The sequence below is a fragment of the Engystomops pustulosus genome, chromosome 2 (genome assembly GCF_040894005.1).
Source record: "Engystomops pustulosus chromosome 2, aEngPut4.maternal, whole genome shotgun sequence".
In the NCBI taxonomy this organism is placed as follows: Eukaryota; Metazoa; Chordata; class Amphibia; order Anura; family Leptodactylidae; genus Engystomops; species Engystomops pustulosus.
In genome coordinates, this window is record NC_092412.1 from 11,498,873 (window position 1) to 11,516,772 (window position 17,900).

Sequence of the window (17,900 nt, forward strand, 5' to 3'; positions counted from 1 at the left end):
AATAACATTTCCCATTTGTCTACTTTACATTTTTATCATTTTTGAAATGTTTGGATAATTTATTTTGATGTCGCGCGGCTTACAAATAGAATATCGGTTTTCTGTATTTTCAGAATTGACTATTTTGGGCATAAATACAGTTTTGAATGAAATGTTACATATTTAGTATCAAAACCCCCCATATAACCAACCCATTTTCAAATCTGCACCCCTCAAGCTATCAGAAACAGCTTTTACGAAGATTGTTAACCCCTTGAGATCTTCATAGTAATTGAATCAAAATGGAGGTGAAATTTAGAATGGTCAAATTGTGTCGGTTATACGTTCATTTAGCCCTAAAATTTACACATTTCCAAAAGATAAAAATAGAAAACCCACCATAAAATTTGTTCTGCAATTTCTCCTGAGTGCAGCGACCCCCCACATGTGGCTGTGACTTGTTTTATGGGGGCACAGCGAGGCACAGAAGGGAAGGAGCGCCCTGCAGCTGCCAGGATTTTAGTTTCCTCTTTGGTCCCTTTTGTAGGCTATAAATTTTCGCTTTTTCGTTATTGGGGTCATGTGACGGCATTCTTTTTTTGCTTTTTCCAGTGTTACCATTTTGGGGTTGGTATCACCTATTGTTGAAAATTTAGGAACTCGTTTTTGAGGTCATGAGTAGAAAAGCATCAATTCTGTTCTGGATTTTTTACTTTTTTTTTTCGTGTTCACAGTTTAGCCTAATAATCCTGTTATCTTTATTCTATGGGTCGATACGATTACGGGGATACCAGACTTGAATATATTTTCTTACATTTTACTAAATTTGTCAAACAAAACCCTAATGTAGGGAAAAAATCTATCATTTTTGCATCGCCGTCTTCCAAGTGGCATAACATTTGTTACTTTTTTGACTTGGGAGCTGGTTGATGGCTTGTTTTTTGCGGGACATGCTGTACTTTGCACCAGTATCATTATGGAGCACATATGTTTTTTTTTAATCACTTTTGATGGCATTTTTTGTAAGATTGAATAGGTAAAAACGGCGTTCATCGTACGGGTTCAATAATGATTTACTTGTATTCTACGGGTTGTTACGGACGCGGTGATACTATATATGTGGGGTTTGTGTTATGATTTAGACTTTTTTGGGGTTATATGTCTCTTTATATGTTTTGGGGGTTTGGGGCATTTTTATTGATTTATTACTTTATTTTTTATTGAATAACATTTTTTTTTACTTTTTCACTTTTTCCACCATGGGAAATGACCAAGCAATCCTCTGATTGCTTGGTCATGATAATACTCTGCAATAATCATGTATTGCAGGGTATTATCAGTGTTAGCCTATGCACTTGCATAGGTTGGCACTCTGCCACTAAGATGACGTCACAGACGCCATCTTACTGGCAGTGCCTGCAGGCAGTGCTGGGGACCAGATCGGACCCCAGCACTTCCATAGCAGCGATCGGCGTCCCCCGAAAACGGTTCAGGGGGGGGGGGGGCGATCGTGGGGGAAAGACCCCCAGAGGCATGTTAGATGCCGCGGTCGTGCTGACCGCGGCATTTAACGGGTTACACACCCGCGATCGGAGCCCACTCCGACCGCTGGTGTTAAACTGGGGTGCCGGCTATTAGTTACAGCCGGCACCACGTGTTTCCCGATGCCGGTTTGGCTCTGATCCAGAGCCGAGCCGGCATAAGCGCCGTGAAGGGGTTAATTAAGACTCTTTGAGACTCCCAGGCCTGACTATGCACATGATCAGTAATGGTCTCTAGATACACATCTACAGTATTTTCAACATATTGTGCATGGCAGTGCCTGGTACGATAGATCAGACCCCCCTAGGTTTCAAGTAGGCTGGAGGGAAAAAATTACCTACCTTTCCCTAAAATAGAAATATTGATACAAGATCAAATGTCTTTATGTTGTAGATGACTATAGTACTTTAATGGGCGCAGTGTGGAGATGTGCTGCACAAAGCTGAAGACACATGGTGGGGAACCTGATATGTCATAATGAAGTCCTCTTCATGACGACTGTAAGGTACTAGATGCCATTAATATCTGTGTCACTGACCAGGGTTAGATTGGTCCACCGGTGTACTGGTGAATTGACTGGTAGCCCGACAATTGTTGGCTCCTCCCCCTCATTATAATAAAACAGGGAGTGCCTCCTGGAAGGCGTCTGCACAAGTTCCAATGTGCCTGCTCATGGCTCGCTAGTTAACCCTGCATTCAGTAAAGCCAAGAGGAGGGGGAGGAGGAGGAGGAGAACGTCTCGTGGGTCATTTATATTCTGCATTAACGTAGATTTACTTTTACCAACAATCCGTCTCCCGTCAGTGTCTGAATAGCAGATTTATCATGAATTCACCGCACGCTAAAGGTGATGTAAAATGTTGTGATGTTTCACAAACTGATATCGATGAAAACGTTGGCTCGCCCAGTATCAGTTGTGTAAAAGTCGTAGGACGCAGCTTTTAATAAAACGGTCAGTTCTACTGCATTCGGAAGCTTTCGTGGGAAAACCCCTTTAAGGACCAGGACATTTTAGTTTTTGGCGTTTTCATATTTAACTGTCTTTTAAAAAATAATATTTTTCCATGTGCATAGATGTATGAGGGTTTGTTTTTTAGGTACCAAATTTTACTTCATAGTGTCGGGATTTTTCCAGCTTCCCAGTACATGGCATAGGATGGTAAATACTAAGTGCGGTGGACTCGACAGAAAAACACATTTACGCTATTTTTTTTTTTTGTGGGCTCTGTATTTACGGCTTTCACTGTGCGCTCTAAACGACATCTCCTGTAGATTCTTTTGTACCTTCGTGATCATTGCGAACCAAATTCATACCGGTTTTATTAGGCTGTGATAGATTTAACCCCTTTAACCGGTTAAGGTCCTGTTTTTTCATGTCCATTTTTCACTCCCCACCTTCAAAAATCTATAACTTTTTTATTTTTACACGTAAAGAGCTGTGTGACGGCTTGTTTTCTGCGTAACAAATTGCACTTCATAATGATGGTATTAAATATTCCATGCCATGTACTCGGAAGCGGGAAAAAAATTCCAAATGCAATGAAAATGGTGAAAAAACGCATTTGCTCCATTTTCTTGTGGGCTTGGATATTACGTCTTTCACTGAGCACCCCAAATGACAGGTCTACTTTATTCTTTGGGTCGTTATGATTAAGGGGATACCAAATTTGTATAGGTTTTATAATGTTTTCATACATTTACAAAAATTAAAACCTCCTGTACAAAAATAATTTTTTTGATTTTGCCAACTTCTGGCGCTAATAACTTTTTTATACTTTGGTGGACGGAGCTGTGCGTGGTGTCATTTTTTGCGAAATTTTATAATATGTTCAATGATATCATTTTTAGGACTGTACGACCTTTTGATCACTTTTTATAGATCTTTTTAGATTTTTCAAAATGGCAAAAAAGTGGCATTTTTGACTTTGGGCGCTATTTTCCGTTACGGGGTTAAACGCATTGAAAAAACGTTATCATATTTTGATAGATCGGGCATTTTCGGACGCGTTGATACCTGATGTGTTTATGATTTTTACTGTTTATTTATATTTATGTCAGTTCTAGGGAAAGGGGGGTGATTTGAAATTTTAGGTTTTTTTATTATAATTTTTTTTTTAACTTTTTTTTATTTTTATTTATACTATTTTTCAGACACCCTAGGGTACTTTAACCCTAGGTTGTCTGATCGATCCTATCATATACTGCCATACTACAGTATGGCAGTATATGGGGATTTTCTTCCTCATTCATTACAATGTGCTATCAGCACATTGTAATGAAGGGGTTAAAATGAAATAGCCTCGGGTCTTCGGAAGACCCGAGGCTACCATGGAGACGGATCGCCGCCCCCCGATGACGTTACGGGGAGCGGCGATCCCAGGTAAGATGGCAGCTTTGCCGGCAGCCCACGCTGTGAAAACACCCGCGATCGTTGGTAGCAATATGCAGCAAAGACTTACCGGCTATGGAGAGGGCTCAGCCCGTGAGCCCTCTCCATGCAGCGCGACGCGACCGCCGCCGGTTAACAAACTTTTTAGTTTTTTGCATTTTCATTTTTCACTCCTATAACTACAATACAGTATACGGTGATTTTCCACATCATCTATTACGGCGAGGACTCAGCCCGTGAGCCTTCTCCAAACTCCTGCAGTCGTTAAGGGGTTAAAAAAATGAAAACAAACACATGTCTGGTGTTTGTGACTCTTCTCCTCTCTCAGGCTGGCAGTGAGCCCCGCCCCATTTTTCTGACTGACAGCTCTGTGTCTCTTCTAATCCCTGCTCTGCCTCTCTGTACTTAGGAACCATCTGCCAATATTTCACTACAGACATATAAAGCTCTATGTACAGATGGGAAATATTGTGTCAAGTTTTTTACATGGTGCCTTGTGTTACATTCATGACATGTGACCAGTGACATCATCGCAGGCCCTTTAGCCTTCTAACAATAACAAACTGCACACCATGTATGTGATTACACAAAATCACAGCAGCCTCCATGGAGGAAGGAGAGGAGTAGAAGTGCATGGAGGCTGCTGTGACTTGTGGTCACAGATATGCATGGGATACAGTTTGCTATTGATAATATGTTAATGACATGAACTGCTAAATAATAAGGAAGCATAAGGCATGGGAGGGGCTGGCTGAGCAGGAAACGCCCCCCTCTTAAGCCAGGCAATGTAAGTTAAAAAAGTAATTTATTAGGATGTAAGCAAAACAATTTTTAGCTAAAATAAGGGGTCAGTCAGTTTGTAGAGCTCTATAGGAACCGGTCACTGGCTGTATATGTGCAAGTGTGGTGACAGGTTCCCTTTAACCCCTTACCAACATGTGACGTAGTATTAGTTCACAGGCCGGGTGCATGGAGAGGGCTCACGGGCCGAGCCCTCTCCATAGCCGGTAAGTCTTTGCTACATATTGCAGCAAACACTTACCCGTAACACCCGCGATCAGTGCTAGCCGGCGGCTTCAAAAAGATGATGGTGCCCATCTGAGGATCGTTGCTCCCTGTGATGTCATAGGGGAGCGGCAATCCATCCTCAGGGTAGCCTCAAGTCTTCCAAAGACCCGAGGCTACTTCTGATAGCACATTGCAATGCATGGGTTAATCCGATTTATTGGCACCAGGAAGATCCTGTATCCCCTCCCTTCCATATAACACTATATCTTCTACTACATTAGATGGAGCGCAACACCTTGGTCACACCCACAGCTGCGCTCACGGTCACAGTGCGAGGCGTTTGGGTTCTCTACCCCCCCAGTTACTGCCAGAGCTCCACACCTTTTTGGTCGCAAGCCACTGCTGCGCTCCTCGGTGACTCTAGTCCTAGTTAGATCTGCAGTTTTCTATATTTCATCTCTATGTACATGTAGATGTGCACCCCTCCCTCAGTTTGCCCGCCGCTCTCATGAGGCGGGAGTCTTTGTGCTGGGGGCCGCACACAGCGATGTAGCAGGGATTGTAGAAAGAGCGGGGGATTCAAAATGATGATACGTTCAGCGTTCAGCCAATAGGTGGCTAGGGGGAGGAGAGCTCAAGGACACGCCCCTTTCGTCACCACCGGTAGTTCTCTATCTGGTCCTCTCACTGAGTATATAAAAGAGACCTCGTCCAACGCAGCTACATTCGTTGTCTTACACGAGAGCGAGAAGATGTCTGGACGCGGCAAAGGAGGAAAGGGTCTTGGAAAAGGAGGCGCCAAGAGGCACAGGAAGGTGCTGCGTGATAACATCCAGGGAATCACCAAGCCCGCCATCCGCCGCCTGGCTCGCAGAGGAGGAGTCAAGCGTATCTCCGGCCTCATCTACGAGGAGACCCGCGGCGTCCTCAAGGTGTTCCTGGAGAACGTCATCCGTGACGCCGTCACCTACACCGAGCACGCCAAGAGGAAGACCGTCACCGCCATGGACGTGGTGTACGCGCTCAAGCGCCAGGGCCGCACTCTCTACGGCTTCGGAGGTTAAGACTCGTACCCACCCGGCTCCATCTCACCCCCAAAGGCTCTTTTCAGAGCCACCCACCTCCTCCTAGAGAAGAGCTCGCACTCTGCTGCTTGTTTCATACCGCTGTCTGTAATCCCCTTGCCCCTATAGATCTCCTGTGATGCACTACGGAATGTGATGGCGCAATAGACACCTAACTTATCCCCGGGCCGCCGCAGTGCGGATGATCTCTTAATTAACGGGGGAGGCTTATGAGAGGGCACGAGCGACTGATTGAGATACCGCGGGCACTACACGGTGTGCATATGGTTGTTCGCGCGAGAGTCAGATTTGAGTTTCCCGCTGAATCCCTCCGCACACCGGAGCCGCGCTGTCGCTCATGGCTTCTCCTACCGATGCGATGACGCTGCGACAGCCATGACATTGAGTGTCTATGCACTGCCCGGGCATCTGCTGAGGTGTAAGCCTTGTCACGCGTTATAGGGCCCCGGGACACTGCACGGCCGCAAGAAGCTTCTGATACACCACAGGGCGTCACACACACACACACAATCACTCGGGGCTTCCTGGACGGGGCTCCGCATCTACTCTAATAAAAGACTGCAGGTGAACTACTGATAATGGGTGTATGTGCAATATGTTATCCTGGACCCTATTGCAATAGGCTATAACAAATCCATGTGCTTTTAGCAGTAAGGTATGTCCGTTTTGGGAAGCACAATATGTGAACCAATTTAAGGTTGTATTTGGGAATTATAGGCACTATGCACTTTAAATATTATATATATTTGTCCCATGTGACCCTAGAAACATTTTCTCTTGAAGTAATAGCATACCCCTCTGTGCACATCTCTCTTAGTAGAGCAGCACCTACCCCTATATATATCATCCTGTATCATTTGTCTGATTTTGTGTGGTGTCCTTGTTTTCCTTTTATGTGACCAGCCTGTTATTTGTTTTTAATTGTGTTTCATTTGTCAGTTAATAAAGCTATATTTCCTTCATACTTTTTGGTTAAAATGTTTTTTTTTTCCTCGAGATCGGTCTAATAAAAGCCGTCAGTCTGACAACACTGACGAGCGGGCGCGCGCCTGCCTGTCACCCGCCCCCCTCCCCCGGCTATTTATCCAGGCCGGCCGCCTCCCAGTGTCTTACCCAAGCATCCGCTTGGACACCAGGAGACGCTGCAAGTTCCCCATTCTTTCTTTTATGCACCAATTGCCATATAATATGGCTGTGTACATGATCGCGCCCATCTCTTCCTGTACAGAGGCCGAGGGAAGGAATGACATTGCGCCTTATGTCCATGCATCACTGGCCCCCAGATTGTACCCGGGATGGAATGAGCAGCAGGGACCGCCACATCTCACCTAACAGAGACGGTAGAAACGGTTGATGGAGATACACACAAGGGGTGGGGGTAACGGTATGTTCTACCCCGAGAACGAGCAGGGGTAACGGTCAGAGAGAAGGGTGAGCTCTGTTGTGGAGAGGGTGGGTGGCTCTTAGAAGAGCCTTTGGGGTGTTTGAGGTGCCGGGTAGGCAGGCAGGCGCTTACTTGGCGCTGGTGTACTTGGTGACGGCCTTGGTGCCCTCGGACACGGCGTGCTTGGCCAGCTCTCCGGGCAGCAGCAGGCGGACGGCGGTCTGGATCTCCCGGGAGGTGATGGTGGAGCGCTTGTTGTAGTGAGCCAGGCGGGAGGCTTCCCCTGCGATGCGCTCGAAGATGTCGTTGACGAAGGAGTTCATGATGCCCATGGCCTTGGAGGAGATGCCGGTGTCGGGGTGCACCTGCTTGAGCACCTTGTAGACGTAGATGGCGTAACTCTCCTTCCTGGTCTTCCTGCGCTTCTTGCCGTCCTTCTTCTGGGCCTTGGTGACGGCTTTCTTGGAGCCCTTCTTGGGCGCTGGGGCGGACTTGGCGGGATCAGGCATGATGCAGCGGTTACTATTATCCGAGACACGGAGAACAATGTCCCGCACCTCCCCGCGCCGCGGTATTTATAGCCGGGCTATGCAAAGGAGCGATGCCGGCTGCTCGCCCAGCTATTGGAGGAGCGAGGCGTGTCATCTCCGTGTTCACTGCTGAACCACGCCTCCTAATGCTGGTTGGTGAGTCTATGAGCCGCGCCTCTATTGGTAGGATTTCAATCCGGCCAATGACAGAGAGTGAGGAGCGGGCGGGAAGGTATAAGAGGCGGCAGGAGGCGGCTGAGCGGCATCAGTCGTACTGAATCTCTAGCATCATGTCTGGACGTGGCAAACAAGGAGGAAAGGTCCGCGCTAAGGCCAAGACCCGCTCATCCCGGGCCGGCCTGCAGTTCCCCGTCGGTCGTGTGCACAGGCTCCTCCGCAAGGGCAACTACGCCGAGAGAGTCGGGGCCGGCGCTCCCGTCTACCTGGCCGCCGTGCTCGAGTACCTCACCGCTGAGATCCTCGAGCTGGCCGGCAACGCCGCCCGGGACAACAAGAAGACCCGCATCATCCCCCGCCACCTGCAGCTGGCCGTGCGCAACGACGAGGAGCTCAACAAGCTGCTGGGAGGAGTCACCATCGCCCAGGGAGGCGTCCTGCCCAACATCCAGGCCGTGCTGCTGCCCAAGAAGACCGAGAGCAGCAAGCCCGCCAAGAGCAAGTGAGCGCCGCTGTCACTGCTCCAGCACCCGATCCCCGCTACACACAAAGGCTCTTCTAAGAGCCACCCACCTCCTCCTGACAGAGCTGCAGCCCCGGGTGTCTCCCCGGTACACCGCGCACACTCTATACTGTACTGATCCTGTACTCTCCTCTGCACCGCTATGTGTCTGCGCTGTCACACTCTGTACTATTCTACAGCCGGAGGAGGAGGAGGACGCTCGCCCCGCGCTCCATGTACGGGCGGCACTCGTCCTCCGCACAGGGACAGAGCTGCGGCTGCGCTTCCCTCACGTGCGGCTAACGGCCCGGTGCTGTGTACATGGCGGCTGCTGACGTCACACGGGGAGAGCGAGCGGGAAATTCAAACCCCCCCCCCCCCCCCAAACTGCGACTGAGAACTAAACGTCCCGGCGGCAGATTTGGGGTCTGTTTGCACTATATTCCCCCCTCAACACGCTTTTGTTTCTCCACAAAATGTCATCTGAAGACGAACCTACCCCAGTGCGGGTCACCATCAGGCCCTGATCTGGCTCAGTCAGTGGCAAATGCAGATCGTTGTGATTTTTAGGATGTGCTGCTGCAGGAATGATCAGCCCTTGCCCGAGGCTGCCGCATATACACTGCTCACAATAATAAAGGTGGCGCTCACATGACACGTCCTAGAAATGAATGAATGAAATATCCTCAGTGAATACTTTGTTCTGTACAAAGTTAAATGTACTGAAAACTAAATTACCCCCTTAAGGACGCAGGGTTTTTTCAATCATTCCTCGCTCTCCACCTTCCAGAACTTTTTCATTTTTCCATGTATAGAGCTGTGCGAGGGCTTATTTTGTGCGTAACAAATGTTTACTTTCCCATGATGTTATTTATTATTCATATTACGACGCGGCGATACCTTTTGTGTTTGATATTTACTGTTTATTATGTTTTATATCAGTTCTAGGGAAGGGGGGGGGGGTGATTTGAAATTTTAATATTTTTTTACATTTTTTTAACTTTTTTTTCTGTTTCTTAGACCCTCTAGGGTACATTAACCCTAGATAGTCCGGTCGTTCCTACCATATACTGCAATGCTACTGTATTGCAGTACATGGCGTTTTTTGCATATGATTCATTACAATGAGCCACTGGCTCATTGTAACGAACCCGCAGAAACCATGTTGCCTCGGGTCTGACGAAGACCAGAGGCTGTCATGTCAACTGATTGACGCCAAGCCACCGTTCTCCCCCGATGACGTTCGGGGGAGCGGCGATCGGAAGAAACGTGGCGGTGCCATGTTTTAGGTGCCGGCGGCGGCAGAGAATAGGTTAGCACCCGTGGTCGGTGCTTGCAATATGCAGCAAAGCCCAACTCTGTATGAAGAAGGCTCAGCCCGTGAATCCTCTTCATACACCCTTCATATAGCTCTGTGGCGGATATTTTCCCCGCAGAGCGTGAAGGGGTTAGAAGAACAAAAAAAAAAAAAAAACAATGGAAATCAAATTTATTAACCAAAGGAGACCTGGATTTGGAGTTACCACCAAAAGTAAAGAGTTGTTTCTTCTAACTTGACCTGTAGGAGTGTGGCACTTAGATTCAGAAGTCGTTCACGGCTTCCATGACCTCTGGGTCTCGCCATCAAGCCCCAAATTTGTCTAATTTCTCTTCAAGCCCATTGCCCGGGGTCACAGTGGCCTTACAGTAGCCAACATTTTTACAGTGCCTTCCCCACAAAAGCCTTGGTTTAACAAAAAGAAGAAGCGTGAGCGGCACCACTCTGTGTGTATATACAGGCGGTCCCCTACTTAAGAACACCTGACTTAAAGACGACCCCTAGTTACAAACGGACCTCAGGATATTGGTAATTTACTGTACTTTAGTCCAAAGCTACAATAAACAGCTATAACAGTTATTAAATGTGTCTGTAGTTAAGATTTATTGTTAATCCTGGTTCTTATGACAACCCAACATTTTTAAAATCCAATTGTCACAGAGACAAAAAAAAAAAAATTGTCTGGAGTTACAATTATAAAATATACAGTTCCAACTTACATACAAATTCAACTTAAGACCAAACCTACAGACCCTATCTTGTACGTAACCCGGGGACTGCCTGTATTTAATTGCCCTTCTAATTGTATTGATCTTGGCTGTCAAATCATCCGTACACAGGAAAACAGCGGTGGTGCTCTAGATCTCATGAAAGTCCAAGAGTAATATGAAAAGTTAGGATTGTTTCCCCTAAATTTAGGATTGTTTCCCCTAAATCCCTTCCTCATCCAATCCCTACCCTTCCTCGGTTGAACTTGATGGACAAGTGTCTTTTTTCAACCGTATAAACTATGAAAAGCAGTAGGACAGCACTCACCAAAACTTCTCCTTCTTGATCCGATGTATTAGTACATACTTACACACAGATCCGTATGGGGAGGCAGAGACGTAGGGACTCATGTAGACGCAAAGTACACGGCAGCTGTTTCGCGCTCTGACTTGCTTGTTCAAACACATGAAACATTGGGGCGATATAACCCAATTTAGGCGATTCAGGCGACGGACAGCGCCTCCTATTACAAAAAGAAGGCAGATGGATACTGCACACAGGGGCTCTAGGACCAATTGGTCTCAACGACAGACTGGACATGTGTTTTTTTTTTTGTTTTTTTTTTAGGTCATAAGTCCTTGCAAGTAATGCATCTTCCCGATACGCAAATTCAACAATACTACAACATGAAATGCTTAATAATTGATGCAAATAACGGATGTGAATAGTGATGTCAGAAAAAGAATGTAAAAGTGGCACTGGACATTGATAGCATTAGAGCAGAGGGCCCTCCTGTAGGGAAAGGAACCTTGTCTCTATCCAGGGGCCCCTATGTCGTACCCATTGGTACACAATAATTTACCAGTATATATGCGAGTGGCTAATCGACCGGAAAAAAGGTACCCCGTATAAGATCGCCAAGAATATTCCCCCCATCGCGCTCTATTCTAAGCCCCACTCGTGTTATCATACGCACATATCACTCCAGCGCTCTCTTTAGAAATCGCCATATACCTTTGAGATCACCAGTGAATCCCAAGGGAACCGCATTACAATGGACGCGATACCAGTGTCACCCCCCCAGCTGATGCCGTTAGGGGGCGGTTCTGGATGCGCGTCATACCCCCGGATGGAGGAGTCGACAGGAACGAGATCCACATAAGCGTGTGAATATTTTACTTACTTTGTCTTTATGTTTAGTGGTGCGGATACACGCTGTGAGGACAGAGGAGTAATATCACCAGCAAATAGCTGAGTGCCGCTAGGCACCAATAGGAGCGTGAGAAGAAGGAAGAGGCTTTCGCATTGGCCAGTATTTTTACAGTGCCAGATCTTACCCTAGCCAAAAAAGTCACAGCACCTAACCTCAGGGTAGCCAATATAACCATGTTGCCCCCAAGTAGACTATGTTCACAGTGACCCCAGCGTAGAGAATATTGTCAGAGTGCCCTCAGAGCAGCCACTGTCGTCGCAGTGACCCAACTGTGGCCAAATTGTGGTTTTACCACATTAGCCATAAGCCGGCCCCACAATAGCCAATACAGTCCTGGTGTCCCACGCATCACCCAAATTAAGCACAGCGCCCCCACAATAACCAGAGCCACACAGTAGCCATAATAATCAGAGTGTCCCACACAACGCCACAGTAGCCAGTAGTCACAGTACATTGGCCCACAACAGCCAATAGTCACAGTTTCCCACAGCAGCTGCAACAAAAATAAAGGAAGAACTCGTCGTCAGACTCCTGCTCCCTGCTCCCTGCTCCCATTTTATACACTGCTGTGGGAAAATGAAAGCTGAGCGCTGATTGTGAGCGGGACTCTTCTGTTGCTTGTGGCGTCCAGACACTTCCCCGCGCGGGGTCACCCCCACCACAAGTCAAAGGCCTTTCCCGGCCTACGGACCCTGAAGGCAGTGATCGTGCCAGGCAGGTGCTTTACTATGATCGTGCTGCCTGCAAAGGGCCTTCATCTGACCAGCCTGCGAGAGATGATGGAGACGGCAGGGTCACAGGTAAAATGCAGCCCCGCACCACAACTTGAAAGATCGCCTACAAGCGCCGCGGCGGGGAGGGGGAGGGGAAGCACATTCACTGCCAGGCGCAGATCGGGAGCGCCCACCACCTTCACACTTCCTCCTCTGAGAGAAAGAAGAAATGGGCTACACCAACCTCCTTCATAGGAGAACTTATGGACTCTACCATCACCCTTACCTCTTCTGAGACCAAAAAAAAAAGTGTAAATAACTGACTCGTTCTCCCCTTCACAGGGGATGCAATGGATCAGTCCACTTTCCAATTCCTTTTGCCGCCGCCGTCGACGACGACGACGTTTGCAGAAGGGGGTATTCATGTTTAAAAGTTTTAACATTGCTACTGGTCAGACACTAGTCCAACTTGAAAATGCCTTCCGCCTGCTGGAAGCAGCCCCCAGGAGCACAGCGTCTTCCTCACAGTGAACTCCATCTTGAAACTTGTCTTTCTAGGTCAACCCCACCTCAGGGTTTCCATACTCAGTGAGCCAAGTCCACAGTCCCAACTGACTCTACACTAAATCACACTATGTAAGCAGAGAGTTGTTCCACAATCTAAGTGGCTAGTCTGTGACTACAGTACTGATTTGTCACAGGTAGGAGTAGAATTTTGGACTTCATAGGTGACATGTCTTCTCCACTGGTTTCAGAACTTCATGGTGGACTTTCCCCGCCATGACTTATTGTTGCATAATTTTTCACCAGACTTTCTATGAGGAGCCAAAGTGACATCTCCCCACTGCGCCCCTAAGAAAAACACAGTCACTTTCATTATAATTCCAACTGGATAACAGAATGTATTTTTCTGCCACATATACTTGACTGTCAAGCTATACTTGACTGGGCTGTGCTAGGTCACCTTTGTCTTGTTTATCACATATTGAGATTCAACGCTCCACCTGTGAGCCAATCCATGGCTGTACCCCTCACACCACAGCTGACCGGGCTGTTTTACCTACACATATCATACATACCTAACCCCCCCCCCCCCTCCTACCACACACACACACACACATATATATATATATATATATAAATATACCAATACGACAAAACAAAATGATTGTAGTACTTTTGCAGGGGGCACTGGATGATGATAGTGATGATGCAGGGGGCACTGAATGATGATAGTGATGATGCAGGGGGCACTGGATGATGATAGTGATGATGCAGGGGGCACTGGATGATGATAGTGATGATGTAGGGGGCACTGGATGATGATAGTGATGATGCAGGGGGCACTGGATGATGATAGTGATGATGCAGGGGGCACTGGATGATGATAGTGATGATGTAGGGGGCACTGGATGATGATAGTGATGATGCAGGGGGCACTGGATGATGATAGTGATGAGGTAGGGGGCACTGGATGATGATAGTGATGATGTAGGGGGCACTGGATGATGATATTGATGATGTAGGGGGCACTGGATGATGATAGGGATGATGCAGGGGGCACTGGATGATGATAGTGATGATGCAGGGGGCACTGGATGATGATAGTGATGATGCAGGGGGCACTGGATGATGATAGTGATGATGCAGGGGGCACTGGATGATGATAGTGATGAGGTAGGGGGCACTGGATGATGATAGTGATGATGCAGGGGGCACTGGATGATGATAGTGATGATGCAGGGGGCACTGGATGATGATAGGGATGATGCAGGGGGCACTGGATGATGATAGTGATGATGTAGGGGGCACTGGATGATGATAGTGATGATGTAGGGGGCACTGGATGATGATAGTGATGATGCAGGGGGCACTGGATGATGATAGTGATGAGGTAGGGGGCACTGGATGATGATAGTGATGATGTAGGGGGCACTGGATGATGATATTGATGATGTAGGGGGCACTGGATGATGATAGTGATGATGCATGGGGCTCTGGATGATGATAGTGTAGATGTAGTGGGCACTGGATATTGATAGTGTTGATGCAAGGGGCACTGGATGATGATAGTGATGATGCATGGGGCTCTGGATGATGATAGTGTAGATGTAGGGGGCACTGGATGATGATAGGGATGATGCAGGGGGCACTGGATGATGATAGGGATGATGCAGGGGGCACTGGATGATGATACATTGTGGCTGCAGCCTCCTTGGATCTTCCTGTGGACGGGGCCGGGGCCGGTGACAGCTCCTCGTGATGTCCTATCCATGGACAGGGCAGGACGGGGAGGCCGGGGCCGCCTGTGTGTTACCCTCCCGCGCTCTCGGCAGCCCCAGCTCTTCCCCGGATGGGACAATCAGACTTGTGCGCGGCAGATCCCGTGGGGAAGATCCCAGTGACGGTGACAAGTGCGGGGAGGAGAAGCCGGCAGCTCCCGCGCCAGTGCTATCTCCGCACAATCACGGCGATGCGCGGATCGGGAGGACCATGGCGGAGATCCCGGGGCCCCCTGCCGGCTCCCGCCCAGCGCCTCCGCCAGTGACGGCTGCACACGGTCAGAGAGGTTGTCGGGGAGTGGGGAGTCAGGGGGGGAGCGCGCGGGCCTGTCCGCTGGTGTCCGCTAAGGGGCTGCTCTCCCGGGCAGGGAAGCACACGGGCAGAGCGGGGCTTCGCTCAAGCACTGACAGTCGGCAGCGGCGCTCAGTGTCAGCCAATAGGAGCGGAGGACGATGCCACTCGGCAGCCAATCAGAGCGCCGCCGTTGTAGATATAAGAGGCGGGAGAGCGCGCTGCTCGCGATTCACGAACTGTCAGCAGAGTTTTGTGTGCGAGTCCCTTCATATCTGAAGATGGCAGAAACCGCGCCCGCCGCCGCAGCTCCCCCTGCCGCCGAACCGGCCGCCAAGGCCAAGAAGCAGCCCAAGAAGGCCGCTGCCGCCAAGAAGAGCGCCAAGAAGCCCTCCGGCCCCAGCGTCTCCGAGCTCATCATCAAAGCCGTGTCCGCCTCCAAGGAGCGCAGCGGGGTGTCCCTGGCCGCCCTCAAGAAGGCCCTGGCTGCCGGCGGCTACGACGTCGACAAGAATAACAGCCGCCTCAAGCTGGCCATCAAGGCGCAGGTCACCAAGGGCACCCTGCTCCAGGTCAAAGGCAGCGGCGCCTCCGGCTCCTTCAAGCTCAACAAGAAGCAGCTCGACACCAAGGACAAGGCGGCCAAGAAGAAGCCCGCAGCGGCCAAGCCCAAGAAGCCGGCCGCCGCCAGCGCCAAGAAAGCGCCCAAGTCTCCTAAGAAGCCCAAGAAGGCTCCCAGCGCCGCCAAGAGCCCCAAAAAGGCCAAGAAGCCTGCAGCAGCGGCGGCCAAGAGCCCCAAGAAAGCGGCCAAGAAGCCCAAGGCCGCCCCGAAGCCCAAGAAAGTCACCAAGAGCCCGGCTAAGAAGGCGGCCAAGCCCAAAGCTGCTGCCGCCAAGAGCCCGGCTAAGAAGAAGGCCGCTACTAAAGCCAAGAAGCCCGCGGCCAAGAAGTAAGCGGGAGCCGGCCTGTGCCCTTCCATATAAACCCCCCACAAAGGCTCTTCTCAGAGCCACCACCTCCTCCCCGACAGAGCTCTTACCCACAGCCCGCCGCACAGTATAAGCCGCCGGGTCATACCCCTCCAGCCCCCCGCCGCCACCAGCGTCACACTCCCGGGGACGTGGCCGGACTTCCACATGAGTCGTCCGCTCACTATGGGGGGGACAGAGCATCCCGGGAGGGGGCGAGGGCTTACAGCGTCTACAGGGGGACGGGGCCGCAGAGTAGTGAGCGGGAGGTGATGGGGGTCTATGTGCCCGCGCACCCTGCATGCTGCTGAGGGTGGAGGCACTGGCAGTGCCCTGTGTGGATGGTGACAGGTGCGGGGGGAGCGCTCTGCAGTGATTGGGGCAGCGGTTGACACTTCCAGGCGGGAGGGGACGTTATCACCGGAAGTTACGTCTATCGGCCTCAATTAGCCAATGGCTGCTCGCTGTCTTTCCCCTTGTTTAGGCGGGTTTACGAACGAGCCAACGGAGTCAATGGGCGGGCTACACCTGAGCCAATGAGAACGAGTGCTGGAGCATAAATATTGCGCTCAGTTCCCGTTTCCTCATATCACCGCTATTTGTGTGTGAGAGAGAACCATGGCCAGAACCAAGCAGACCGCCCGCAAGTCCACCGGAGGCAAAGCGCCCCGCAAGCAGCTGGCTACCAAGGCCGCCAGGAAGAGCGCGCCCGCCACCGGCGGAGTCAAGAAGCCTCACCGCTACCGCCCCGGCACCGTGGCTCTCCGCGAGATCCGCCGTTACCAGAAGTCCACCGAGCTGCTCATCAGGAAGCTGCCCTTCCAGCGCCTGGTCAGAGAGATCGCTCAGGACTTCAAGACCGACCTGCGCTTCCAGAGCTCTGCAGTCATGGCGCTGCAGGAGGCCAGCGAGGCCTATCTGGTCGGCCTCTTCGAGGACACTAACCTGTGCGCCATCCACGCCAAGAGAGTCACCATCATGCCCAAAGACATCCAGCTGGCCCGCAGGATCCGCGGCGAGAGGGCCTAAGTCCTCCCCGGGCGGGTACCGTCCTACACAACACAAAGGCTCTTTTCAGAGCCACCCACATCCTCCACAGGACGAGCTCAATAACCCCCACCTCCTCACACCCCACGTGAACCCTTCTATGACCGCTCTTTTGCAGCCGCTCCTATCCTCTAAGGCCTCATATCTGTCTGCAGGGAGACGCTGCGCTCCTCCCCCGGCTTCTAGTGCTGTCAGCGATGTCCCCTCCTCCCCAGGACAGGAATCGCTGCCCAGCGACACAATACATACATATTTAAAAAAAAAAAATAAAAAAATACTACTATAGATATGTTTGTATATGTCCCGTGTTATTTGTATAGCGCTACAGTATGATGGTGCTATACAGAAAAAATATGAACAGTATGGAGCGTGTCCTGCCACAGCACAGGTCATAAACCTCACACAGCTGCGCTCCCCGTTCTCTCCCTCTGGTCACAGTGCGAGCCGTTTGGGTTCTCAGCCTCCCTGATTACCGCCAGAGGTGGTCGCAAGCCACTGCTGCGCTCCTCGGCGACTCTAGTCCTAGTTCTAGATCTGCAATCTCTATATTTCATCTCCATTTACAGTTAGATCTGCACTTTCTATATAACATTTACATGTAGATGTGCACCCCTCCCTCAGTTTATCCGCCGCTCTCATGAGGCGGGAGTCTTTGTGCTCTCCACACACAGCGATGTAGCAGGGATTGTAGAAAGAGCGGGGAATTCAAAATTATGACACGTTCAGTGTTCAGCCAATAGGTGGTCAGGGGAGGAGAGAATAA

At 49.8% G+C, this 17,900-nt stretch overlaps 5 protein-coding genes across 5 annotated transcripts; 4 read left to right on the forward strand and 1 right to left on the reverse strand.

The window, feature by feature from the left end:
- The first annotated feature begins 5,657 nt into the window (after positions 1-5,657).
- On the forward strand, positions 5,658-6,036 carry LOC140116399 (histone H4). Its single transcript, XM_072132927.1, has one exon. It carries the CDS (start codon positions 5,671-5,673, stop codon positions 5,980-5,982), a length of 312 nt encoding a protein of 103 aa, XP_071989028.1. The 5' UTR covers positions 5,658-5,670; the 3' UTR covers positions 5,983-6,036.
- A 1,479-nt stretch (positions 6,037-7,515) lies between these two features.
- Positions 7,516-7,916, reverse strand: LOC140116400 (histone H2B type 1-O-like). The gene has a single exon (XM_072132929.1). It carries the CDS (start codon positions 7,894-7,896, stop codon positions 7,516-7,518), a length of 381 nt encoding a protein of 126 aa, XP_071989030.1. The 5' UTR covers positions 7,897-7,916.
- Positions 7,917-8,207: 291 nt separating this feature from the next.
- On the forward strand, positions 8,208-8,600 carry LOC140116401 (histone H2A type 1-like). The gene has a single exon (XM_072132930.1). The coding sequence runs from the start codon at positions 8,208-8,210 to the stop codon at positions 8,598-8,600; it is 393 nt and encodes a 130-aa protein (XP_071989031.1).
- Positions 8,601-15,403: 6,803 nt separating this feature from the next.
- Positions 15,404-16,075, forward strand: LOC140117165 (histone H1A-like). Its single transcript, XM_072133651.1, has one exon. It carries the CDS (start codon positions 15,404-15,406, stop codon positions 16,073-16,075), a length of 672 nt encoding a protein of 223 aa, XP_071989752.1.
- Positions 16,076-16,699: 624 nt separating this feature from the next.
- Positions 16,700-17,378, forward strand: LOC140117166 (histone H3). Its single transcript, XM_072133652.1, has one exon. It carries the CDS (start codon positions 16,709-16,711, stop codon positions 17,117-17,119), a length of 411 nt encoding a protein of 136 aa, XP_071989753.1. The 5' UTR covers positions 16,700-16,708; the 3' UTR covers positions 17,120-17,378.
- The last annotated feature ends 522 nt before the right edge of the window (positions 17,379-17,900 follow it).

Bases quoted from the DNA above. Each gene is read 5' to 3' on its own strand.
- LOC140116399 (XM_072132927.1), top strand. From the start codon at position 5,671: ATGTCTGGACGCGGCAAAGGAGGAAAGGGTCTTGGAAAAGGAGGCGCC.
- LOC140116400 (XM_072132929.1), bottom strand. From the start codon at position 7,896: ATGCCTGATCCCGCCAAGTCCGCCCCAGCGCCCAAGAAGGGCTCCAAG.
- LOC140116401 (XM_072132930.1), top strand. From the start codon at position 8,208: ATGTCTGGACGTGGCAAACAAGGAGGAAAGGTCCGCGCTAAGGCCAAG.
- LOC140117165 (XM_072133651.1), top strand. From the start codon at position 15,404: ATGGCAGAAACCGCGCCCGCCGCCGCAGCTCCCCCTGCCGCCGAACCG.
- LOC140117166 (XM_072133652.1), top strand. From the start codon at position 16,709: ATGGCCAGAACCAAGCAGACCGCCCGCAAGTCCACCGGAGGCAAAGCG.